The sequence below is a fragment of the Chrysochloris asiatica genome, unplaced genomic scaffold (assembly GCF_000296735.1).
Source record: "Chrysochloris asiatica unplaced genomic scaffold, ChrAsi1.0 scaffold00135, whole genome shotgun sequence".
NCBI classification, from domain to species: Eukaryota; Metazoa; Chordata; class Mammalia; order Afrosoricida; family Chrysochloridae; genus Chrysochloris; species Chrysochloris asiatica.
This window is the reverse complement of record NW_006408653.1, coordinates 5,332,539-5,359,832: the sequence shown is the minus strand read 5'-3', so window position 1 is coordinate 5,359,832 and position 27,294 is coordinate 5,332,539. Positions and strand designations below refer to the sequence as shown.

The window sequence follows — 27,294 nt, the reverse complement described above, 5'->3', positions numbered from 1 at the left end:
ATTAAAAACCCTGTGGGGTACAATAGGGTAACCCTGATTCAGAATTGACAGAAACTGGTTATATATACACCTACTCTTCACTTACCAACTGTCTTGTTATCTGGCATTTCACATTTGTACCAGTGGTAGAAAATCTACAATCTAACTATTTGGTGCATTAATGATATATGTCTGATTGTAACAAATGCCAAGATTTGAGTTGTGAATAACACTAGCTGTGATGGCTAAGGTTGTTGTGTCAGCAGTTATGTTATGATGTAATTTGGCTGTTGTGTAATGATTTAGTCATCCTCCATTTTGGGATCTGTTGTAGTCGTTCTCCAGTTTCGCATCATGTTGGTTTTCGTATAATGACCAGGTCTTTAGAACCCAACTATGTTGACAAGTAAGGAGTGGGTATATAGTACTTTTCAAATCTTGGCCGGATGCCATGGTGACCTGGCTACTTTTGCTTATGCCTACAGTGACCAGGTTTTACACTCCATGCTCTGACATGCGATCTGATAAAAAGAAGTGACCTTGAAACTGGGAAGAACCTGCAAATACTGGAGGTAAAGTCACGTTACCTTTCCCTAAGTATAAAATGTACCTGTGGTGGTGGTGTTGAAGCCTTGAATGTAAGCACATACATGGTTTATTATGAACAGATAAGTTAATGATGGCTGTATGAGTATTCCAGAACACTTAATTGTACTTCTGAGAAATCTGTACCTGGACCAAGAGGCAGTTGTTTGAACAGAGCATGGGAACACTGAATGTTTTAAAATTGGGAAAGGTGTGTGACAGGGTTGTGTTCTTTCACCATACTTGTTTAATTTGTATGCTGAGCAAATAATACAAGAAGCTTTTATGAAGAAAAATGTGGTGTCAGGATTGGTGGAAGACTCATTAACAACCTGCAATATGCTGATGATACAACCTTGCTTGCTGAAAGTGAAGAGGACTTGAAACATATACTTAAGAAGATCACAGAGCACAGCCTTCGATATGGATTACATCTCAATGTTAAGAAAACAAAAATCCTCACCACTGGACCAATAAACAGCATTCTTATCAAAGGAGAAGAGATTGAAGTTGTCAAGGACTTCATTCTTCTTGGATCAACTGTCAACACTCATGGAAGCAGCAGTCAAGAGATCAGACGACGTATTGCATTGGGCAAATCTGCTGCACAGGAACTTTTTAAAGTACTGAAGAGCAGAGATGTCAGCTTGAGGACTAAGGTGCACCTGACCCAAGCCATGGTATTTTCAATAACCTCATATGGATGTGAAAGCTGGACAGTGAATAAGGAAGATCATAGAAAAATTGATGCCTTTGAGTTGTGGTGTTATAGGAGAATACTGAAAGTGCTGTGGACTGCCAAAAGAACCAATAGATCTATTTTGGAAGAAGTACAACCAGAGTGCTCCTTGGAGGCCAGGATGGCTAAGCTTTGTCTCTCCTACTTTGGACACATTGTCTGGAGAGAACAGTCGCTGGAGAAGGATGTCATGCTGGGTAAGGTGGAGGGTCAGAGAAAAAGAGGAAGACCCCCAACGAGATGGATCAGCCAGGTGGCATCATTGATGGCGTCAAGCGTGGCAGCGCTAATGAGGTTGGCCCAGGATCGGACATTGTTTTGTTCTGCTGTGCATGGGGTCGCTATGAGTCGGTTCCGACTTGATGGCACCTGACAACAACAACAACACTTGTAAACATGACCAAAGGTTTGGGTTCAACAAACAGTACAAGAAATAGATCCTTGAAAGTCTAGTGTGGAGAAGACAAGGGCAGAGGGCATCAGAGGAGACAGAGACTCTTGACTAAGACATGCAGGCTATGGGGTCTAGGAAGTCATGTGAGCTCCTTGGGGTCAGGACATGTGCCCACACAGAGCCTCCCCACTTGGAAGCAGTGCTGAGGTGATGGCACCTACAAGAAAAGGAGTCACCACAAATGTTCTCCAGAGAGATCAGAGATCAGCTGCCACTATAGACATATACCTATTTTTGAAGCTTTGATTTTGAAATTCGAAGTTACTTATGGAAATAGTCTCTACCTCTGACCAGCAGTTGTGGAAGGGGTCGTAGGTCTCCACGTTGTTGAGCCGCTGCATGCCGTCAAAACCTCCAATCACATAGACCTTGCCACCCAACACCACCATCTTATGCCGCCAGCGGCCTATATTTAAGTACTCAATTTGAATCCATTTGTTGATTGAAGAATTATATTTCCAAACATCGTGCTGTGTTTCTTTGCCACCTGTACAAGAAATACAAAGCATTTAAGAAACCACCAGATTTGTCAGAAATAAAGCTTCTCTTAGATTTTTCTCACAAGGCCATACATACTGAGTACTGAGGCCAGTCCCACCTATTGTTGTCATTAGTTGCCATGGCAATCTGGCACGGAACTACTGGCCAGGCCTGTATCCCCATGCTCAGTCAGATAGGACCTTTGTGATCGACAGTGTTTCATTAGCTAATTTTCAGAAGTAGATTTCCAGGCCCTCTTCCTAGTTCATCTTAGTCTGGAAGCTTAACTGAAACCAGTTCAATACCATAGCACCATGCAAGGCTCCACTGACAAGTGGGCAGTGTCTGTGCCTGAGGTGAATTGGCTAGGAATGGAATCCAGATCTCCTGCGTGGAAGGCAAGAGTTCTACCACTCAGGCATCAATGCCTCACTGCCACACCAAAGCAAACCCATGTGAGCAGGGAGAAAGCAGTAAAAGGCAGAGGGTAAATTATGTGGCAGAATGTGAATAAAGGGAATTGTGTGCTGTGGGAGGTGGATAAGGCAAGATGGAGCCAGAGAAGCTTCAGGGAGGTGGGACCCCCACCAGCCTTGGGGAGGGGCCCTTCAGGAGCCTGGACTCAGTGTTTGCCCCAAGGAGTAATAGGAACTAAGGGTGCATGGTAACGGTGGACTCTTGGGGCCAGGAGTAGTAAGGCCTGGATCAATAGGCTTAAGACCTATGTTTGCTTAAATATTTAAGCAAAAATAAAAAATACAAGCCTGGAAAAATGACCAAGATAGCAGAAAATTCATCTCTCATCTATATAAAAATATTAGTGAGTCCTGTCCAGTTTTTCAATAACTTTTTATTATACAAGTCTGCTAATATGAGAGTATAGGTAATCTGAGAATTAGTTTAGTAAATATTTTCTTCAGGGCAGCTCTCTTAATAAAAAACAAAATTCTTAAACACTGTAATTCAGCAAGTATGGAAAGAGACAAAGACAAAGGAGAAGTGACTTTTCTGATGACTTTAATCAAATGTTTTAACAGCTTGTTGTTTTCATTTTACCATCAGCACAGAGCACACGGACTACTTAAAACAAGAGATGTGCTTTTCAGATGAATAGAAGTGCACTTGTGGTGAGTGGTCATCGCTAACAATAGTCAGTGTACATAAGTATGCATTTTGAATTTTTATAGTTGTTGCCCAGGAGTGCTCCAAAGTTTTGCATATTTACCTTTCCCCAGACTCTATCCACTAGGGAGTCCTGGTGTGGCGGAGCAGGATAATGCACTGGACTGCAAGGTTGGTTTACACCAGAAGGTTGGTGGTTCAAACTCACTGACCACTCCTCAGAAACCCTGTACAGGGTCGCTATGAATTGGAACTGACTCAACAGCACTTAACAACAATATATTCAATCTACAGCAAGCCATTTTTTGGAGTTCCTATTAAACATCATACTTAAAATTCAAATGCAAATACTATAAATGTAACTTGAAAACAATATAAGAGACTGTTAATAATCTTGGAGACTGAAGGATCTTTCTAAGTATGGCATGAATCCAGAATCATAAAGGAAATGACTATATAAAGTATAAATGAATCAAAGTTAAAAGATAACCACAATATTTGTACACAAATAGCAAAGATATAATAAGAGCTCTAGATATTTAATAAAATACAAACAGTAATAGAAAAATAGCAGATAGGTAGACAGAAATATTTTTAAATAAATACATTAGGTAATAAAAATAGGAAAATATGTTCAACCTCATTAATGATTCAGAAAGTGAGTATAAATTTAAATATTCTTGTCTATTGCAAAATGTAAATGAATGTTGTCACTCAATTGTACCTGTAGGAACTGTTGAATTGTATGTGTATAGTCTCAACAACAAAATATATTTTAAATGTAAATAACCAATAATAAAATATATCAGCAAGTATGCAGAAAAACGGGCTCTGTTGTTCATCATGGTTGAACTGTAAACTGATACAACTTTTATAGAAGACAGTTTAACAATATCCACCAACGTTCTAAATGCACCTGTCCTATGTGCTGGCAGCTCCACTTCCAGGAATCTACCTATCTACTAACACAAGTACAGAACATAAAGGTAAGTGTGCCAGAATGCCTATTACAGCACTTTTTTCCAATAAGAAAAAAAATTAAGCTGTAGACAATTTAAGGAATGGATTTTTTTTTTTTAAAGAATTGTTTATCCATTCAATAGACTGCCCTGTAGCTGGCAAAAAGAGTAATAATAGTGATAATGATTAACTTCATTAAGTTCATACTATACATTTGGAATTATGCTAAGTTACTGGTAGTATACCACTTACTACATGTGAGAGATCCAGTTATACCAGCATGTAATGAGCTCTGGTAGCGTAGTGGTTACGAATCGGACTGCGTGCAAACCGCAAGGTCAGCAGTTCGAAACTATCAGCTGCTACGCGGGAGAAACTTGAGCTTGGTTTGAGAAAAACAAGTTCAGGTCAGAGAAAGGCTCCAGGAGAGAAGAAAGATACTCTGTATGCTCTGCTTCCCCATTAAAGGCTCACAAAGAGCCAGGTGGCTTCTGATGTATGGGGAACATAGGACTTGGACTCAAAACCTGGTATGGAATCCAAGATGTCATCTTAGATAAGTTCCATGACCTCTCTAAGGCTCATTTTTCCCCCTCTGTAACCTGGAGATTAAAAATACCTGCTTCACAGAGTTGATGTGAGGAGTAAATGATTAAATGCTATTAACATGTAAATTCATTTACTAAGAAGTAATGATGGTAGAAATTACGGAGTCAGTAAATATTTATTGAATATTTTACTGTACAGTCAGGCATAGTTCTAGGTAATGGTTATGCATGCAGGGTTGACTTTCATGGAATTTAAGGTCAAATGGGGAAGGCAGGCATCAAGTAGTTGTAAATGATTAAGCAAACAAAGTGAGCAATGAAAAAGTTCTAGGTGGTACTGGAGAGTATTAAAGTGTAACCTAATAAACTTGGAGTCCTGGTGTGGCACTGTATTATAAGCATCGGAGTGCTAACTGCAAGGAAGTGGTTAAAACCCACCAACTGTTCCTTGGAAACCCTATGTAGGGTTGCTATGAGTCAGAACTGACTCGATGGCACTTAACAACAACAACAACAAAAACTTAGGAGTGGGGGTCCTGTTTGGGGTGAAGATGAGAAGTTTTTATTCATTATTGTATTCTCTGTGTCTAACTTAGGGCCCTGTTATCTATAGGTGATGTGGAATAAATGCTAGAATCACTTTTCTTCTTCCTTTTCCATGAAGGATGGGACCTGTCTACCTGCTCCCTCAGATCCTAATAGCAATGTTGCTCGTGGCTTACTGTTTATTAAATAATAATGTGTTCTCTATCTTCTGGGTCGTGCCAAGATAAGATCACCCCACCCAATCAGAGCTAGATCATTATCAAATCACTTCTTTTAGGACAATTGCCTCACTCAGAAAAATGCATAGTGCTATTCATTGGAGGTGTGCTTTGGCACCACATGGTCCTGCTTACCTGATATGTAGACCTCATTTTTTAATGTCACACATGCAAATTCCACCCACTTCTTGTTCTCATTCTCCAGCTCATGCTCCGTCAGCGGGAGCTTGGCCACCTCCAGGCGGCTGCGCCTTAGGGGGTCGAGGCAGGTTACCTCTGCCACAAAACGTTCATCCTTCGTGCAGCCACCGATGATCATGAACACCTCAGACTGGAACTCATGCATCCTGGGCTTGGTACGCTCTGAAATGATCTGAAAATCAATGGGAGTACATAGAGCCAAGATAGCTCAGTGGTTCAGATTATGACGCTAGAAAGAGCAGGATCCCACTCCCAACCCTGCCACTGTATAACTATCTGACTCCACCCCCTTGAGCTTCACTTTCCTCCTCTGTATAATGGGGAGTCTGTAGGTCTGTTGTGAGGATTAAATTGATGCCTTTGAGTTGTGGTGTTGGAGGAGAATACTAAAAGTGCCATGGACTGCCAAAAGAACCAATAGATCTGTTTTGGAAGAAGTGCAGCCAGTGTGCTCCTTGGAGGCCAGGATGGCTACGCTTCGTCTCTCATACTTTGGACATATTGTCAGGAGGGAACAGTCGCTGGAGAAGGATGTCATGCTGGGTAAGATGGAGGGTCAGAGAAAAAGAGGAAGACCTCCAAAGAGATGGATCAGCCAGGTGGCATCATTGATGGCGTCAAGTGTGGCAGCGCTAGTGAGGTTGGCCCAGGATTGGACATTGTTTCATTCTGCTGTGCATGGGGTCTCTATGAGTCGGTTCTGACTCGATGGCACCTGACAACAACAACAATTCACAGGGTTCTTGGCACAGGGCCCACTACATAATACGAAGTCAATAATTGTTGTATTTTGTTGTTTTTGATGCTATTTTAAGAAGTCCAGGACTCTTGACCATCAAGTGTACTTCCTACCTATCCTCCGCTGCCAGGTCTGAAACCCTAAATCCTGGAACTTCATTTCTGGCTACTACTCACTCCCCTCAAGAAGTCCTAAACACTGGGTACATATGAGCATTTCGAGCCTGGAGCAAGTGACTAAATCTACACCATTGATATGCATGAACTCAACTGAAAGAGCAGAGGTTTGGAAAGCAAATACACCAGGGTTAGGTCCTGGCTCCAACACAACTTCTGTAAATGCCTAGTCTTTCTAAGAACTCATGTAGAGAGATTAACAGAGCACCTGGCACATGGTGATACCACAACATATTGATACTGAAGTGCTGGTGTGGCACTGTAGGATAAAGCACTAGGCCACAGTGTTGGTTTGAACTACCCGGTCAGTGGTTCAAACTCACCAGCTGCTTCTTGGAAACTCTATACAGGGTTTCTACGACTCAGAACCAGCTTGATGACACTTAACAACAACAACAACAACATATTGATATTATGAGACCTGGTGGTACGGTGGTTAAAGTACTTGACTGCTAACCAAAAGATCGGCAGTTCAAACCCACCCACTGCTCTGCAGGAGAAATATGGGGCAGTCAGTTCCCATAAATATTTCAGCCTTGGAAACTCTATGGGGCAGTTCTACTGTGTCCTAGAGGGTCACTAAGGGTTAGAATCGACTCAATGGCAATAGGTTTAGCTTTGGGTTTGGTCTATTAATATTGACATCCCTGGGCGGTGCAAAAGGTTAAGTGCTCAGCTAGTAAAGGATAGGAATCCTGGTGTGGCACTGTAGGATAAGCGCAGGACCAAAAGGTTAGCGTTTCAAAGCTACCTTGGAATCCCCATACAGGGTCACTATGAGTCAGAACCAACTTGACAGCACTTAACACCAGCTAACAAAAGACTGGTGGTTATAACCCACTCAAAGGCATCTTAGAAGAAAAGTGTGATCATCTGCCTCGGAACTGTGGTGGTGGTTGTTGTTAAGTGCCATCCAGTTGCTTTTGACTCATAGCGACCCTGTAGAGGGTTTCAGAAGAGGGGCGCTGACTTTGTACTTAGCAGTCCAGTGTCTATCCTACAGGACTACACACATATAGTGGTGGTTGTGTGCCGTGGAGTTGGTTCTGACTCAGTGATCCTGTAGAGGGTTTTACAGGAGCAGAAAACCTCACCTTTCTCCCTCAGAATGACTGGTAGTTTTGAACTGCTAACCTTGAGATTGGCAGCACAGCCCAACTCATAACCACTATGTTATATTTATATATATATGTGTGTGTGTGTGTGTGTGTATATGTATATATATATGTGTGTGTATGTATACATATATATGTACATGTATACATATAGCATTCATATATATATATATATATATATATATAGCATTTTATATATATATATATAGAGAGAGAGAGAGAGAGAGCACTATATGGAGGGAGAGAGGAGTCCTGGTGTGGCACTGTGGGTTAATGCACTGAACTGCAAAGTCGTTTGAAGCACAAGGTCGGTGGTTCAAGCTCACCAGTCACTCCTCGGAAACCATATACAGGGTCACTATGAGTTGGAACCGACTCGATAACATTTAACAACAATAACAAATATTTATGTCCAACTCAGTACAACCCTGTAGAGGGTTTCCAAGGCTTTAAATCTTCACGGGAGCAGAAAGCCTCATCTTTCTCCTGTGGAGTGGATGGCGGGCTCAAATCACAGACCTTGTGGTTCATAGATCAGTGTGTATCACACAGCCATAACATGAATCAGAATCCATTCGACAGCAACTGATTTTGTTGTGGGACTTGTATATTGATATTATTTGGGAAAAGGAGGAGCTTCCTTCCTCCTGGTTCTATCCCTTCCCTGTGCTTGATGGGTAAGATTCCATAGATGTGCTGATGGGAGCCCGAGAAGCAATCAGTGTTCATTCCCCAGAAGTTCAAAGCAGTTACTTTTTTCTATAAGATTAGGGTGAACTAGCTTGGACTCTGACACCTTTGATCTCATCCTCAGGTTATGATAGTACAGATTATAGTAACAGAGACTGAGTTCTCAGGTGGAGAATCCAACCAACAGCTACAGCTCATCAGACCAGCCAACCCCCAATCTCTACTTCTCCTTAAGTATTTGTTACTTGTTTGTATTTCTATGGGGAAAAGCTACATACAATATATTTTTACATCCTCAATTCTTGAGGATGGACCAGGGCAGTAAGTCTGTGGCCATGCAGAAAGGAACAGGACATGTGTGACAGAACAGATGCTGCCTGAGCACTAAGGAGTGGGAGGGGTGGCCAGGAACCTTGGAAGCCCTCTGAGAGCACTCAGTTGGCACCAAACACAAACTTTGTCACACCTCAACTTTCTCTCCAGCTGCCAGTCCTTGTAACTGCCCATAAACCTCCTTCCCCACAGCACAACCTCCAGGATGAATTTAGCATTCTTTCTTAAAGAATTTAGGTATTTTAAGACAATGCATAGAGGATGTTGTTGTTAAGTTCGGTCAAGTTGGCTGCGACTCATAGTGACCCTGTATAGGGTTTCCGAGGAGCGGCTGGTGGGTTGAACTGCCAATCTTGGGATTCAAATGGACCTTTCGGCCCAGTGCTTATCCTACAGTGCCACACCAGGTCTGAGGACAGCATCTCGCAGACTTGGTTCCCCAGTGATCCTTACCCCAGTTTGAGAACGTGGCCACAGACTCCACCCTGAAGCATTCCCATCATTCTATCTTTTTCACCCTATCTGTTCTCCCACCTCAATGACCTGCTGAGTAAGAGGAGGACTGAACTAACCTTGATCTTCCTTCCTAGTTCCCAGAGCTGACATCCTGATTCCTGGCTTGTGGAAGACTCTGGTCCTGTTGACTAAAATTCCTGGTTTATCATCATTTCTGTTCTCAGTTTCCCACACTGTACCCACCCCCACTTATTTACTCATTAAGCCATTCTGAATTTTTGCAGTATCTCTTCAGAAGGTCATTCCTGACTTTTCACACAAGTTCCCAGAGTCCTGAATTTTCATCATCACAGTACCTTTCACATTCCATTGTAATGCACCTTAAAGTCACTGACAATGGGCAGGCCCAGTCTATTTTTCAGTGAATCCCCAGCACCAAGAACAATGCCTGGAATTTGCGGGCTTCCATAAATGTTGATTGGATGAATGAATGTGTGAATAAATGGAAAAGCTAGGTAACTCAGATAATGCTTTGCAATCTCAATCACTGTGGTGGTGGTTGTTAAGAGCCGTCTTGCTGTCCAGTCAGTTCCTACTCATAGTGACATTTGGCCACCATTATGGTAACCAACTCCAATATGGCCCCAATGATTTCCACCTCTAGGTATTTATACTCTTGAGTAGTTTCTCTCCCATGTTATTCCATGGTTGGTCTCTGTGACTAGCGGAATATGGAAGAAACAGCAGTATGTCACTTCTGAACTTAAGTTGTAAAAGGTACTACAGCTTCCATCATAGTCAGTTCACTCAGTCTCTTTGATAGATTGTTTGTTCTGAGGGAAGCCAACTGCTATGAAGAAGCTGGTGTTGTGAAAAACTGAGGTCTCTAATCAATAGTCATCCAGGAAATAAGGCCATCAGTGATCCTTTGAGAGAGCTTAGAAGTGGACCTTCCAGCCTCATTTGAATTCAGAGATGACGGCAGCCCTAGCCAACAGCTTGATTGAACCTTCTAAGAGCCCTAGAACCAGAACCACCAAGCTAAACTGCTCCCAGATTCCTGGTCCTCAGAATCTGTGTGAGATAATAAGTGTGTGTTATTTTAAACTGCTACCCTTTGAAGTCATTTGTTGACCATCTAATGGAATTGGCTTGGGTACTGAGACCTGCTTTGTAATTTGGCATCACAGAACTGCCAAGTGCTGTCACCATAACCAAATTATAAGTTCAGTTACATTTGGCAAAATATTAACCCCAGAGGCATGACAAATGCTAATCAGCAATTGTTGTTGTTGAGTGCCAGCGAGTCAGTTCTGACAGCACCCCTGTGTGGGGTTTCCAAGGAGTGACTGGTGAGTTTGAACCGCTGATCTTGTAGTTCAAATTGACTTTGCAGTCCAGTGCTTTATCCCACAATGCCACACTAGGACTCCAATGCAGACTCTCCCCATCAGGTCATCAAACCCTGGTCTCCCATATGACAGGCAGGGTTACTCACCACTATATTAGAGATGTACAAGTTTGGTTGCACACATACGGAAGTGTTTACTAATGACTCATAAGCAACAATCAGGCTTAACCAGTTTATTTTCAGATTAATAAAAATAGAGCAGACAGTTGTATCTCACTGACTGCTCATTGTTCACGGAGTGTACTGGGGAAGCTAACAGAAGTGACCAATAAAGCTGTCTTCCCACCCAAACATACACATGTCAGAGCAGGCTTTGGTTTGCATCAAGTTCATCCTGAAAACCTAGGAGGGCAAGAATGAAGGGACAAATTTCTTGAGTTCCAAAAGAACTTTTTTGATGAGGGTGCCAACTATCACTCTTAAATCAAATGTAGGGCGATATTTCTTCTTGGGATTCCAATATGTCCCACCATCACCACCACCACCATGACTCTGGGAGAAGGACAAGATTGAAAGGGAGCAGTGTGCTCACAGGACCCTCCAAGCATATGCTATTGTCATAGAAATAAACCCAGGATCTGTCAAGCAATGAGTAGACAGGGAGTTCAAGAAATCAATTGGCAATGAGACCCTGGTTCAGCAATTACATTGATTTTTTTTCATGGGGAATTCACAAACTCAATTGCCCAGGCTGTAAAATGGGAATGTGAATGTTGGCTAAATAAGTTTGAGGGCAAAAAGGCAGCAAAGAGCTGGGTTACAGTGAAAAGAGAGAGTTTATCCTTAGAAAAAGAAAAAATGTTTTCTGGCAGGAAATGGAGCACTTATAAAGGAACTTAATGGGAATGATAGCAGCCTTCATTTGTGGGCATTTGCCATGTGCCAGAGACTGTGCTGAAGACATCTCATTCATGATCTAGTTAATGCTTAAAACAGTTCTATTAATTTGGAAGATGTGAAATGAGCCTTAGAGCAAGTAAATAACTTGTCCATGTTTACCCAGTAAATTGTGCAGTCAAAACCTAGATTTGCCTCCTTCAAGCCCAAGTTCCAGCAACTGAAGACTTTGCCAGATATAAGAATTATCTCTCCTTCTAAATACAACGTTGGTAAACTTCTTCCTACTACCACCCATCCAGCATTGCAAATACAAAAGGCAGGGCAGACACTTCATGCAGCAATTTTGCAGAAGACATAGTGTTGTTGTTGTTGTTGTTGTTGTTATGTGCCATGGAGTCAGTTCCAACTCGTAGCGACCCTGTACAGGGTTTCCAAGGCTGTAAATCTTTCTCCCATGGAACAGCTGGTAGTTCCGAACTGCTGACTGTGAGGTTAGCAGCCCGATTTGTAACCACATAGTAGAGACATTTTATATCAGAGTAAAGTCTTTATCACAGGATTCTAGATACTTGAGAAATACCAAGTAGAAACAAAAATAGCTAGGATATTAGAAGCATTGTTGATTAAGTCTCTAAACTTTAAAGACTGAATTAAGAGCAAATTGCTGACAGGGATTGAGATTTGAATCTATTAAATAAATACAATTTGTAGTTCACACTAACCTCACAAGAAAAATGTTGGACTGTGATTGTGTCAGTGGTGAATTTGTGTTTGTGAATAAATAAGAAATAGATCTGCAGACAACACCGAATTGGAAAAGAACACAGAGATCAAGAAGAGACTCCAGAGAAATTCGAGTCAGACAATTCCCAAGCACTTGTCCATCACTGGCCTAATTAAGAAGGCCTGGATGAAGAATCAGCACCCATGGAAGCAGCATTCAAGAAATCAAAGGGCATATTGCACTGGGTAAATCTGCTGCTGGGGTGAAGAGGTGGGGCTGGGGGAAACCTCTTCAATGTTTTAAAAACAAAGGTGTCACTTTGATGAGTAAGGTGTGCCTGTCCCAAACCATGGTCTTTTCAATCACCTTATATGCATGTTAAAACTAGTCAAATAAAAAAGAAGAGAGAAGCAGTATTGATGCATTTGAACTGTGATGTTGATGAAGCATAGCGTACATACCATGGACTAGCAAAAGAGCAAACCAATCAGTCTTAGAAGAAATAGAACCAGAATGCAGTTTAGAAGCAAGTGTGGAAAGACTTGGGCTTGCTTATTTTGGGCATGCCATCAGTAAAGACCAGTTGCTAGAAAAGAACATCATGTTTGGTAAAATAGAGGGTCCATGGAAATGAAGGACCCCCTCAATAAGATGGGCTGGCATACCAGCAGCAACAATGGCATCAAACAGCAGTGACCATAGAGATGGTACAGGACTGAGTAACGTTTTCTTCTTTTACGTGAATCTGATGTGGCGCAACAGCAACCAATGACAACATAAATGTGGGTGTTCATGTGCACTGTTAACAAACTATCCCTGTACCGTTCCCCACTGATGGTTGAGCTCTTCTCTGCTAAGTTTTTTGTTTTTCTTTATAAAGTTTTGAATTTTAAAATTTCTTCAGGGATTACTAATGAGAGACACTGAACCAGATAAAGCCAAATGATCTCTGTGTATTTACGATTCTGGTGAATTTGTTCATTTTTTCACTTAACAAACATTTATCAGGGACTTTGTGATACATACACACACAAACATACACCAGGGACTCTGTAAAGTTCTTCAGATAAAAGTTCAATGTGAAATGTTTCAGGCCATAAGAAGCTCCTGATCTAGAGATATTTACCGATGAGAAATTCAGTGATTACTGTGTGGCATGGTTGGGGTTATAATCGAGTAACTGACTGGGTGCTATGAGAATGCAGAGGGGTGAAGCTGAACTTAAACTGAGTTTTAAATATGAATAGGAATGTGGTGCTGTAGGATATGCCCTGGACCACAAGATTGGTTTGAACCACAAGGTCAGTAGTTCTAACTCACCAGCCGCTCCTCAGAAACCTTTATAAGGTCACTATGAATTGGAACCAACTTAATGGCCCTTAGCAACAATGGGAGTTAGTCAGATGAAGAAGAGGATATGGCATTTGAAGAGCACCTGCACTAACCTGGAGGCTGAAAAGGTGAACTACAAGCAATGCATTAGGACTGAAACAGAAAATAATGACTGGAGTGGACATAAGATTAGCAGGCAGGAAGCAAACAATGAGAGGCTAGGCTCTGGCGCTTAGCTGGAAAGTGTGTGATTTATCCAAAAAGTGATGGGGCGTGAGGGAAGAGGAAAATCTCAGATGTGAAATGCTGTTGTTGGTGTTGTTATGTACCATTGAGTCATTTCCAACTCATAGTGATCCTGTATAGGGTTTCCGAGGAGCAGCTAGTGGATTTGAACTGCCAACCTTGTGGTTCGAAGTCCAGTGCTGATCCTACAGAGCCACACCAGGAGATGATTTTGTTGTTAAGTGCCATCGAGTTGGTTCTGACACATAGTGATCCTGTATAGGGTTTTCAAGGAGCGGCTGGTGAGCTTGAACCACTGACCTTGTGGTTCAAACCGACGTTGCAGTCTAGCACATTAACCCACAATGCCACACCAGGACTCAACATCATCCAACTGGTGATTGGAGCAAGCCAGACTAGAGATAGGGAGATGAATTTTGAAGAACTTTCAGAAATTCAGGAAGAAAATAATGAGAGTCCAAAACAAGTCAGAAGAGATCCAAGAGACTCAAATCTGCCCCAGAGTAGTCAAACTGGGAAGCACCCCTGCCAGTGGGATGGTGAGTAGAAAGGGCACATTCTTATTTGTATGCACGTCACCCCTCCCCGCATCTGCTCTTACACAGAGAGAGAAGGAAGGATGTGGCCGGCATTGTGCTGGGGAATTTTTGTATATCACCTAATTATCTCAATTAATTGTCTGAAAATGCAATGTGGTTCCCATTTTACAGATCAGGAATCCAGGGCTTCCAGAACTGCCTGAATCAAACTATGAATAGTGAGTGGATTTGTGAATCAGCCTCACAAACTGAGTTCGCACCCACTCTGAAATGCATGGGTTCACTACTTTACTTCCCTGGTTTAATGTAGCACCTCTCATTTTTTAACTCACCTCATTGCCAGAAAGGTGGTACATCCTGGCTTCCTGGAGCAGCGGGAAGACCTCTGGACACTTCCTGATGAGAGGGTCAGCTTCAACTGTCTCCACAAAGTACCACGGGTCTAGAAGTGGTAACCGCACGTTCTCCAGGACATAAGGGAGCAAACAGAGCCGTTCTGAGGGTTTGTGCCGGACCCAGCTCATCACAGTCTCGAACACCTGAGCCTCCTCGGTCACATAAAGGTCATCACTCTTCAAGATGTGGTACAGAGTGTCCACAGGAAGCTCAAGGAATTCCTCTGAGTTCAGAATCTGCACAAAGTTTTGGACAATGTAACTCTGCACCTGCTTCTTTAAAGCATCCAAGGAATGTGTGTCTGCCAGCCTCAGTATCCCAACACAGTTTTCTGGGTTCAAGGCTTCTGTGAGGAAGCTGGCACAGGCATCCACCATCCGCAGGAACTAACAGAACAAAAGGGAGGCAGGTTAGGCCAGAAAATAGCTAGTCCACAATGGTTAGTCCAAAGGTGTTTATTAGAAAGTTGTGCATAGCAGCAAAAAATTAGACAAAAACACAATACCCCAAAATAGGGGCCAATCTAAATATAATACACCCATATGTTAACAGCTATGTTGTTAATTGTTGTTAAGTGCTGTCGAGTCGGTTCCAACCCATAGCAACCCTGTAGAGGGTTTCCGAGGAGCCAGTGGTGAGCTTGAACCACCAACCTTGCAGTTCAAACAGTTTTTCAGTCTGGCACATTAACCCACACCAGGACTCCAGACAGCTATTGTTAGGTGCCATCGAGTCTGTACTGAGTCATAGCGACCTTATGCACAGCAGAACGAAACACTGCCGGATCCTGGGCCAACCTCACTACTGTTGCCATGCTTGAGTCCATCGATGCTGCCACTTGGCCAATCCATCTCGTTGGGGGGTCTTCCTCTTTTTCTCTGACCCTCCACCTTACCAAACATGATATCCTTCTCCAGCGACTGGTCCCTCCTGACAGTATGTCCAAAGTAACAGCTATAGAACCATTTAAAATATACTGTTGCTTTTGCTAAGTGTCAACAAGTCGATTCCTTATCATAGTGATCCTGTATAGGGTTTCCGAGGCTTTAAATCTTCACAGGAGCAGAAAGCCGCATCCTTCTTCCAGGAAAAATACATTGTACAAGAACATTAAATTATATAGAAAATGGCTATAATGTATTAAGTTTTAAAATCTGTTCACTGAATCTAACCAAGCCTCTAGATGTCATTAGGAATTTTCAGGAAATACAGAGGGAAGAATATTCCTGGTGTGACACTGTAGAATAAGTACGGGACTGCGAATCACAAAGTTGGTGGTTCAAACCTACCAGCTGCTCCTCAGAAACCCTATACAGGATCGCTATGAGTCGGAACCGCCTGAACAGCACTTAACAACACCAATGTACAGGAAAGAGCAACATGTTAAATGACACTAGGTGGATATACTAAACAAAATCCAGACTGTGGGACCTCTAATTATAATTGATTCATTTCTTTAATACATTTTGTTGTTGTTGTTAAGTGCCGTAGAATCAATTCCAACTCATAGCAAACCCTGTGTAGGGTTTCCGAGGAGCAGCTGGTGAGCTTGAGGAAGTAAAAAGCAAGTGAGAAGAAGAACAAACGTAAAGATTAAAAGACACTTAAAAGACATTTCAACCTATTGCAAAGTTTTGTTCCACATTTTCCTCCCTACATGGCAGCTTTTGTTGACAAGGGAACGATACTTTTCTCACAGACACAAGCCCCACAGAATGGGCAGAAAAGATTCTGCATAAATTATATAATGCACCACACTCTAATATGATTATGTGGAATTTTTTCCTCAAGTTTATTTATTTATATAATTTTAGATCCTCTAAAATGAGTAAGTACTGCTTTTTAAAAATAAAATTATAGTAAATATATATGTTGTTGTTGCTGAGTGCCATTGAGGTGGTTTCGACTCACAGTGACCCTGTATAGGGTTCCAAGAAGCAGCTAGTGGATTTGAACCACTGACCTTTTGGTTCAAACTGACCTTGTGGTCCTGTGCTTATCCTACAGTGCCACACCAGGACTCCATATATAAAATAAAAAATTGCCATTTTGACATATTTTATTACATTTATATCACAATTCAGTCATATTAATTACTTTCATCATAGTTTAGCAATTATCAACACAGTAAGCATCACTTTTGTAATTAAAAATTAATTTCTAAAATTATTTATTAGTTTTTATATCCTGCTTTTAAATTAGCATCCTTTTTGTAACAACAGCTTTCAAGGCACTGACTAATTATATTATTTAATGCCCATTTTACAGATAAGCTAGTGTCATAATGTCTCAAATGTATCTGTTCGTTGGTAGTTGTTTTTCTCTGAAGCTTAGCTATGAGTGATTCAAGCCTCCTGTCTCCCCTCCTTGTCTTCTGGGTGTCACATAAGGCCAAGTTCTCAGTGGCCTTGGGTTTATTAATTAATGAAAGGGGGCAAAGTGGGGCTGAGGGGGCAGGACCTGGTGGAAGGACAGATCTGAAGGCTGGGACAGACATGCAGTGGAGAGGCCTTGGGACAGGAGCTGGAGGCTGGGGCTGTGAGGCCTGAAGGTTGGGATGGGAGGAAGACAGAACTGCTCTTAAAGTACTCTTAAAGATGTCTTGGGCTCTCGTCTTCACTCCAGAGCATACTAGAGGGCACACATTCCTGAATTTTTGGATCAGTCCCTTTGCAAAAATATTAACTTCCCAAGTCAGACCACACATTCCAACGGTCAGTTTAGAAAACTGAGTCAACGGATGTTAGAGAAAGTTCTGCCTCTTGCTGCCATGTCTGGTGGGTCCAACCGCCTGCAGATCTGCTTCTCACATGAGCAACTGTGAAGACAGTTTAAACTGAGAATTCTAACACCTGTGCAGTTGTTTCCAGATTGCCAGTTCAAAGAGTAAAAATATGTAACCAAGACCAAGACTTGTCGAGCCCTCAAAACCTGTCACCAGTACCCAATCTGATCCTGCCCACAAAGATATTCTTGAGAGCTGAGACGAAACTCAACTCAAATGGACACAACAACACGCACCCCAATGTGTTTGAGGGAAAGGTTATATGAAAACGAAACAGATATCTCAAAATACTTAGTCTATCTCTGTGAAGCCACTTAAGAACCTAGCAGCAGCAATTACCCATGAGAAAGGAACTGGTCAGGTAGAGGGAGAATTACTTTTCACTAGTTACCTTTTTAAGGAGCTCTGGTAGCACAGTGGTTAGAAATCGGGCTGATAACCTCAAGATCAGCAATTTGAAACTATCAGTCGTTCCACAGGAGAAAGATAAAGCTTTCTGCTCATAAAGATTTACAGTCTTGGAAGCCCCATACAGGTTGAGAAGCCCTATTTAGGGTCACTATGAGTTGGAACTAACTACACAGCACACTACCATCACCACCAGTTACCTTTTTGGAGTCCTGGTGTGGCACTGTGGGATAAAGCAGTGGACTACAAGGTTGATTTGAACCACAAGGTCAGTGGTTCAAACTCACCAGCTGCTCCTTGGAAATCCTTCACAGGGTCGCTGTGAGTCAAAACCGACTTGACAGCACTTAACAACAAGAAGTTTTCTTTTTGAATTTCCTAAATTGTGTACCATGTATAGGAATTACTCATTTAAAATAAATAAAGTTTTTAATGCATTAGTTGTTGTTGTTAAGGGCTATGGAGTCAGTTCCGACTCAGTGATCCTTTATCGAGTTTCCGAGCAGTGGCTGGTGAGTTTGAACCACCGACCTTGTGGTTGAGTGCTTCTCCTATAGCACCACACCAGGACTCCATCAAATTGGTTCCAATTCATAGCAAACTGATGTACAACAGAACTAAACACTGCCCAGTCCTGCGCCATCCTCATGATTGTTATGTTTGAGTAATAGAAGGTAATGTATCAAAATGTTAATAGTGGCTATCTCAACTGTGGTTTTATCAAAAGTTACAAATTTGGTCTTTTAGACTTTGCTGTACAAACCAAGTTTTCTATGCTGAACATGAAAATGCTTTTTAAAAACCGGGGTGGGGGTAGGAAAAAATTAATTCTTTCTTTTAATTTTGGAGTATTGGTAGCCTAGTGGGTTATGAGTTGGGCTGCTAGCCACAAGGTCAGTAGTTCAAGTCTACCAGCTACTCCTCAGAAGGATGAGGCTTCCTGCTTTTGTAAAGATTTAGAGCCTCAGAAACCCTATACAGGGTCTCTATGAGTCAGAACCGACTTCATGACACATAACCGCCATCACCACAACACTAGATATTTATAATCATTCCTGTTTTATCAATGAAGAAGACAGATTTAGAGAGGTGAAATAGTCTCCTCAAAGGCTCATAGCTAATGGACTTAAATCAGTCTTATAACTCAAAAAAAAAAAGCATGTTTTTCTACTCTTCCAAGTTACAGGAAAGATTGACCAACAGTTGCCAGTACCTTTCCCTGTTTGATGACTTTAGATAAGTGAAGAAGGAAACCATGGAAGTGCATCAGATAGAACGCTAAAGCTCACATTTGTTTGAAACATGCTTCTCTCTACTTAGAAATGTTTCATCCATTCACCTATTTACTTACCAAAAGTGTTGAGCATCTATGGAAGACCCTCAACTAGTGCTGGGGGTACAGAGATGAACAGAAAAAAGAACAGTGCCTTTGCTCATTGGAACTGATAGCCTAGTGGGAGAGATAGGCATTAATAAAATACACCTAAGTGGTATCAAATGACAACCTTGATAAATACCATGTAACAAAGCTCAGTGATTCCACTGTCTCAATCTGAAGTCAGCTCTATTCTTATTCCTTAAGACTGCCTACCATCCAGTTCTAACTCATCACTAGAACCCCAGCCACAATCAGATCTGTCTACTTAACTCCTCCAAAGACTCCCTAAGCTTCCCTGTTGAGCCTTTTTGTGCTCATACCATTTCTTCAGCTGGGAAGGCCTTTCTTACTCATAACATGCTGGTCCTCTCACTCATGCAAGTTTGGCTCCAGAGCCTATTTTTTTAGGAAGGACACAGGATAGCTCACCCCATTTTTATTTGAGAAGTCCCCTTTTAGTTTACCTCAAAGAAGACAAAATGACTACCATGCCATCACTTTTTCTACAAAGGACTATTGTCTTTATTCAGTTATTAAATCTTGACTCAAGATCTCTTGGATGAGCTCCAGAGAGTCTATGAACTCCTACAATTGCGCACAAATGCTTGTTTGTACATGTATGTTTGTGAGAATAGAGTTTGTAGCAGACACTGTGAGTTGACACCCTGGAATTCATCCACCTGAGGACACAAGAGGAAGAGCCAGGCTGAGATAAGCAGAGGGAAAGAATCAGATTTCTGAGCAGCCTGTGCTTGAAGCCTTCCTTGACTCTTGTTGTTAAGTGCCATTGAGTCAGTTCTGACTCATAGTGACCTTATGTAGGGTTTCCAAGGAGTGGCTGGTGGGTTTGAACTGCTGACCTTGTGGTTACCAGTCCAGTGCTTATAAAAAGGAAGATAAAGGAAGTGGATAAATCCTACATACACATAAGGTTCTTTGTCAAAAACCACTTTTGCTTTGTCTTTTCCAATTCCCAGATAGCTAATCCATCTCTCCCTTCTCTATACTCCCCTTGCAACTCACTTGCCTCTCGTGTGACATTGGATTACATTTCTGCCTTGGACTATGGTCAGCTGAGACAAGCATCTCAAGGGCAGGGTCTAGTCAGATTGTGTTTTATTTCCAGCATCATCTACCACAAAGTCTAGCAAAACAAAATAGAGCCAGAAGAAAGGAATATTTTTATCAGATACCTAGCATGTACCAAGATCTGTCTGTGTAAGACTCTTTTCCCATTTTCATCAAATACAAGAGATGAGTATTGGTATGGCCATTTGCAAAACAGAAGAGGTTGAGTGTGTTGCCCAAGGTCCTAGTTAGTAGGTAACAGAGCTAATACTCCAGGTGTCTGCTATTTAGCTTCTCACGCAGTATCACTCTGCCTTTGCAACTTGTTGTACTTCAGAGCTAACAAAACAACAAGAGTATCTGAAGAGGCCTTGTGAGGATAAGGCTGGATGAGTTTCCCCTTAAAATCTGCTTCAATAACATTTTTTAGTGTGAGGGGTGTAGGACAGGACCACATGGTCCTAACCAATAGCTGGGAATCTACTGATATGCAGAGCAGTCATGGGAATAAGAAGTTCATTTCTTTAAAAAAAAAAATTTTTTTTTTTTTTTTGCATATTTGTATTCAACATTATTTAAGACTTTAGGGTAACTCTTCCATCTCAACCTGCCTCAGTGGCACATGAACTTGTTCATTAATGTTGATTGATAACAGATAATGGCAAAAGACAGACAACTTCCTGTTTGGGGGCACGTGTGAACAGAAGGTTATGGCCAGGCACCTGACTCTTGAACAGGGAGACTAAAAATATAATCAAAGAAACCACTTGAGACATGACTGCAGTTCCCATGAGAAGTTTATGCCTCAAAGAGAACACTTCTCCTGCTCTCCCAGCTCTACTGCCCCACCCCCACCCTAGACTTTCCTTTCATGGTCTCCAAAACCTAAGTCCAAAGAGACTCCCCAGTGTAGTCACAGGTCTCCCCAGAGGTGCCTTAACATTCACTCTAGGATAACTGAAGTCCTTCTTTGGTCTGAATCCGCAATTACATGGACCATTTATAATTTGGATCAATTGTAAATGACCTCTGATCCTAATTGTCCATCCTTACCTCTCTCCCTCCTTCCTAGGTGAGGCACCTCCCTCCAACTCCATGATAATATGCCTCCCACTCACCCGGGATGTCTTCTGTTTCCTCCAAACTTTCCATCCTTTTTCTAAGCTTGGCTGAGATCTCTGCTGGGTCCTGGAAGTCATAATGACTGGACAGAAAAGAAGGAGCTAAAATCTATAAAAGACCTACTCATGAAGGCCAGACTGGTTCTGGGCGCTGAGACTTCTATCTGTGTGGACTGACCTGAGAAGTACAGTGATAAGAGAAAGGATAAGGATATTGCCCAAAGGATGTGGCAACTGACTGCTCCCGAGTCTCTGGAGGAGATCATGGGAATCCCAACAAGCCATCAGTGTACAATAGGGAGTATGTGTGGACCACACTAAAATTCAAGGGATATGTGAGATAGCTGAGATGTAGTGACCAAACTCAGGAAAGGGCATTATTGTGAAGATTAAATGGAAAGATTAAGTGTATGATCTAGATGATGCATACAATGTGTATATGTGTGTTAAAGAAGGGATAATAGGAAACACACGACAGAAAAGTAGGAACCCAAGCAGAAATCCTTAGAAGCAGGGCCATGAATGAGAGAGCTGCATGCGTGAAGAGGATGGTAGAGAAAGCTGAAACCTTAAGTTTTTGCTTATAGTTCCTCTCTGCCTGCTATGCTTTCCCTGAACCCTACTGCCACTTGTTGGCATCCTGCCCATTCTTTGAGATCACTCAATGTCACCTCCATCAGTGTCAAAACTGGTCCCTTCCTCTTCTCTCCTCCTACCTTCTACCTTGGGGGTCTACTTGGATTGTTCACTAGATTGGAAGCTTCTTGAGCACCCATCCGTATTTTAGAGGCTTATTTCGAGGAGGGTGGATGGAGATAGGAGTATGGAGTTGGAAGTTCTGGATCATGGCTCCACCACTTTTTAGCTGGACTTCTCTGGGTTACTGTTACCTCACCTGGAAAATGGTGACAGTAATAAAGCTCATTTCACAGGCTCATGTGACGGTGTGAGCTGGTCTGCTCACCCACAGTGATGCTGTCATCATCAAATGGGATCATATAGGGGGAAGAATATGATAAATTGCTACATAAGAGTGGCCTATATTTACATTTTTCACATGTATTCCTCTGATAGTTCCTCACAGGGTACTTTGCACACAATTGGTGTTCAGTCTATTGTGGGGTTAAGTAGCAGTGAAAGTCAGAATTTGGTAGCAAGGTGGATTTTAATCACAGCCCAAACTCAACACCCCACTTTCTGTATTCCACAAGCTTTAGACAGCAGCTAGAGGAGTCCAAGTTTACTTATTCAGGAAAGAGATGCTACAATGGACAAAAGAGAACAAGTCTTGACTTTTACATTTCTAGATAGACTTTCAGAACCCATACTAGTAAAATTGTTTGGAGAAAAACATCAACTACTGGTAATAATCTGATTGGACCTTTGAACTTCAAAAGCCAGAATTCTAAGGACTGTTAATTGTTGTGAAGTGCCATGGAGCCGGTTTCAATTCATAGCAGCCCAGTATAGAGTTTCTGAGATTGTAAATCTTTGAAGGAGCAGAAAGACTCATCTTTCTCTTGTGGAGTGGCTGACGGGCTTCAACCGCCAACTTTGTGATTCCCAGTCCAGTGCTTATCCTGTAGCATCACACTCCTGACCCTAAGGTTTTAATAGTAGATATGGGAGAACGAATAATAATGTGAAAGTTAGCTTTTCCTAATCTGGAGGTCTAACATTCTCGGGGAGAGATAGGAGAAAGATATCAATTGAGGAAGAAGCAGGGTCTTTTGAGATGATGAAGTGGGTCTCTATCTCCCAACCCAGGCCATAATTCTGAAGTAATGGGGGATAGATCAAAACAGTGTATGCTTTCATTACCAAAATGAAATTTAAAGAAAAACAACAACAAACAGCTGTCCAGTATAGCAGCAGCAGCAGAGGAAATGTTGGTTCTAGATAAAGGGAGCCTGAAGCAGTCACTCCACAATCTCTATAGCCACAAAGTGGTACAGGAGAGCAAAGGAAGTCACTGAGCACACAACAGCTCTGAAGAGGCCTTGTAAATAGGACAAAGAGAAAGAAGAGTGACCCATAAAGACTGATGCCTTGTGGGCTTGTAAGCTTTCAGGTGATGCCAGTGGGGAAGGGGTTGGTGACCAGAGAGACTGATAGGAATGCAGATCCTGATGCCTGTGATGACCCTAAGCCAGATGTTTTTTCCTACAATGCCCTGTTGTAGTTGTTAGGTGCCATCAAGTTGGTACCAACTCATAGCAACCTTATGCACAGAAGAACGAAACACTGCCCGATCCTGAGCCAGCCTTTCTACTGTTGCCACACTTGAGCCCATCGATGCTGCCACTTGGCCAATCCATCTCGTTGGGGGTCTTCCTCTTTTTCTCAGACACTCTACCTTACCAAACATAATATCCTTCACCAGTGACTAGTCTCTCCTGACAATATGTCCAAAGTATGAGAGACGAAGTTTGGCCATCTGGCCTCCAAGAAGCACTCTGGCTGCACTTCTTCCAAAACAGATTTATTGGTTCTTTTGGCAGCCCATGGCACTTTCAATATTCTCCTCCAACACCATAACTCAAAAGCATCAATTCTTCTATGGTCTTCCTTATTCACTGTCCAGCTTTTGCATGCATTATTGAAAATACCATGGCTTGGGTCAGGCGCAACTTAGTCCTCAAGCTGACAGCTTTACTCTTCAACACTTTAAAAAGGTCTTGTGCAGCAGGTTTGCCTAATGCAATCGTTTGATTTCTTTACTGCTGCTTCCATGAGTGTTGATAGTTGATCCAAGAAGAATGAAGTCCTTGACAACTTCAATATTTTCTCCGTTGATAAGAATGTTGCTTATTGGTCCAGGGTGAGGATTTTTGTTGTTTTTTACATTGAGATGTAATCCAAACCGAAGGCTGTGCTCTTTGATTTTCATCAGTAAAATGCCCTAGCACTGTATAAACACCCCTTGGAGCTGTGTAAGCAACCCTGGTCTTGAAATGATAAAGCTTTACTGATATGATTTTTCATTGACCCTGATTTACACCACTGGTAGAATCGGGAGCTCAGAATAGAGGTTAAATTTAATGGTAGAAAAATAGGCTGAGCCACATTTGTTCTTCCAGTTGACTTTGTAGCCTAAGATTTAGATCCTCTACTTGACAAAACTTAACAACAATACTAAGTAGAACTCAAAAAGAACAATTGTTGTTCTTGTCAGGTGCCATTGAGTTGGAACCGACTCATAGCAACCCCATGCACAGCAGAACGAAACAATGTCCGATCCTGGGCCAGCCTCACTACCGCTGCCACACTTGACACCATCAATGTTGCCATCTGGCTGATCCATCTTGTTGGGGGTCTTCCTCTTTTTCTCTGACCCTCCACCTTACCCAGCATGACATCCTTTTCCAGCGACTGTTCTCTCCAGACAATGTGTCCAAAGTAAGAGAGACGAACCTTAGCCATCTTGGCCTCCAAGGAGCACTCTGATTGTACTTTTAACAAAACAGATCTATTGGGTCTTTTGGCAGTCCATGGCACTTTCAGTATTCTCCTCCAACACCACAACTCAAAGGCATCAATTCTCCTACGATCTTCCTTATTCACTGTCCAGCTTTCGCATCCATAAAAAAGAACAATATGAAGCTCAAAAACAGGCAAAATTAATCCATAGTGATAAATGTTGGAGTAGTAGTTATCCTAGGAGAAGACAACTTTGGTGGTTGTTGTTGTTGTTAAGTACCGTGGAGTCGGTTCCGACTCATAGTGACCCTGCACAGGGTTTCCAATGCTATAAATCTTTACGGGAACAGAATGCCTCATCTTTCTCCCGCAGAACCACTGGTGGTTTCGAACAGCTGACTTTGAGGTTGACAGCCCAACTTGTAACCACTACACTACCAGAGCTCCATGGTTGTATTTAGAGTCCTGGTGTTGCACTGTAGAATAAGCACTGGATTGAGAATTGGTTTGAACCACAAGGCTAGAGTTCAAACTTAGCAGTTGCTTCTTGGAAAGGCTATAAATGTTCGCTGTGAGTCAGAACCGACTCATTGTCACTTAACAACAACAGAAACAAAGGTTGTATTCACCATCACCAGTTGTCATCTAGTGGACTCTGACTCATGGAGTCCCCATGTGTGTCAGACTAAAACTCTATGGAGTTTTCAGTGAGTTTTTAATAAAAACAATGACAGTAACTCAACAAAGTTCTCCAGACAAACAAATGGCCAACTTTGAAAATCATACTAGTTCCTAGGATTGTAATTTCTAGCTGCCTTGATTATCTAGAACTCAGGTACTTGAAGATCAAGTTAAGATGAGGTGATGGGGGTTCCTTCTTTAATCTTCTGGAGCCCAAGCTGGATGATATTCATTTCAAAGGACCCTGCCTTACGTATGAAGTGGTCCTTTGGGCCTTTCCTCTTAGGGATTTCGCTTACCTTTATGTTTCTAAAATCTACTTGGGAAAAGTGTGTTTCTTTCATAATTGGCTAATAAATTATAGCCAGGTCCCTGTAAAGTTCATCTAGTGGACAACTCAGTCACATTACTTGCAACATCCCAAGTTTCCTCCTGGAAAAAATGGTCCCACTCCATGCCATAGCTGATTACACCAAGGGGCCCTCACCAAAGGGTAGGCAAATCTCTAAGCTGTCCAGGAACCCATGAAATTGTCCAGCATGAAAAGCTCCTACTCAGACAGGGACAGTGAATTCTCTCTCTCTCGACTGGGAAATTTGGGGAGAGAAGCAATCAGTGGGTAACAGGAAGAGACTTAAACCTTAAAAAGAGAAGCAGAGGCTAAGAAAGTAGCTGAGTCACATCAATGGTGTAAAGATTAAGAAACTCTTGCTGCTGGGTGGGGTGAGGGACACCAGGATCTGACTCCTGTTGGTTTCAGTCCTACAAGGTGGCATCTGCCACCATGGATGTTTTGAAACAAGAGGAATCCCAACTCTGGCATTCTTTCCTCCATCTGTAACTCTGATCAGTTAAAGCAACATCTTTTCAGTGTATTGCACTCATCATGTACTATATGAAGTTGATAAAAATCATATATAATCTAATCCAGAAGAAAACAAAGATTCAGGGAGAGTTAGAAAAATATTCTCACAGTTCAATGTCAGTCCAGTTTATCCCAAGCACAAACTATGTAAAGCAAAGTAAAAATTAGCAGGTAAACTATGGGAAGAAATTCTTATTAACTATCTTTTATATATCAGATACTTTACAAATGTCACCTCATTTAATCCTCATAGTAATTCTTATTGCAAGGTACTTATTACATACACACTTTAGAGATGAGAATACTGAGGCTCAATCTAAGTAGCTTGTCTGTAGAGTAGTGGTTATGAGTTGGGCTGTTAACTTCAAGGTCAGCAGTTTGAAACTACTAGCTGTTCCTTGGGAGAAAGATGAGGCTTTCTGCTCCCATAAAGATTTATAGCCTCAGAAAACCTATACAGTGTCATTATGAGTCAGAACTGACTCCATAGCACATAACCACCACCAGTCACACAGCAAATAAGTGACTGAACTAGGATTTAAACCCAGGTTAGCCTCACTCAAAAGCCCATATTCTTTCTACTCTATTATTCTTCTTTATAAGAGACAATCACAGATAACTAGACATGGATCATCTCTAAAGAGACCCCAATAATAATATGTAGCCATTGAAAACAACAGTGCAAACCTACATGTATTTACCTATAACAATCTCTAAAATATATACGGAGGCTTCAAAA

The 27,294-nt window shown here is 41.9% G+C and overlaps 1 protein-coding gene across 1 annotated transcript in view; it reads right to left on the bottom strand.

Moving 5' to 3' along the window:
- Positions 1 to 27,294, bottom strand: part of KLHL6 (kelch-like family member 6) — a 79,995-nt gene that overhangs the window by 6,204 nt on the left and 46,497 nt on the right. Inside the window, exons 3-5 of the mRNA XM_006869811.1 lie at positions 14,766 to 15,215; positions 5,767 to 6,004; positions 2,042 to 2,244 (exon numbers count right to left, since the gene is read on the bottom strand). Coding sequence (XP_006869873.1) covers positions 2,042 to 2,244; positions 5,767 to 6,004; positions 14,766 to 15,215 — 891 coding nt within the window. The remainder of the gene's footprint in view (positions 1 to 2,041; positions 2,245 to 5,766; positions 6,005 to 14,765; positions 15,216 to 27,294) is intronic.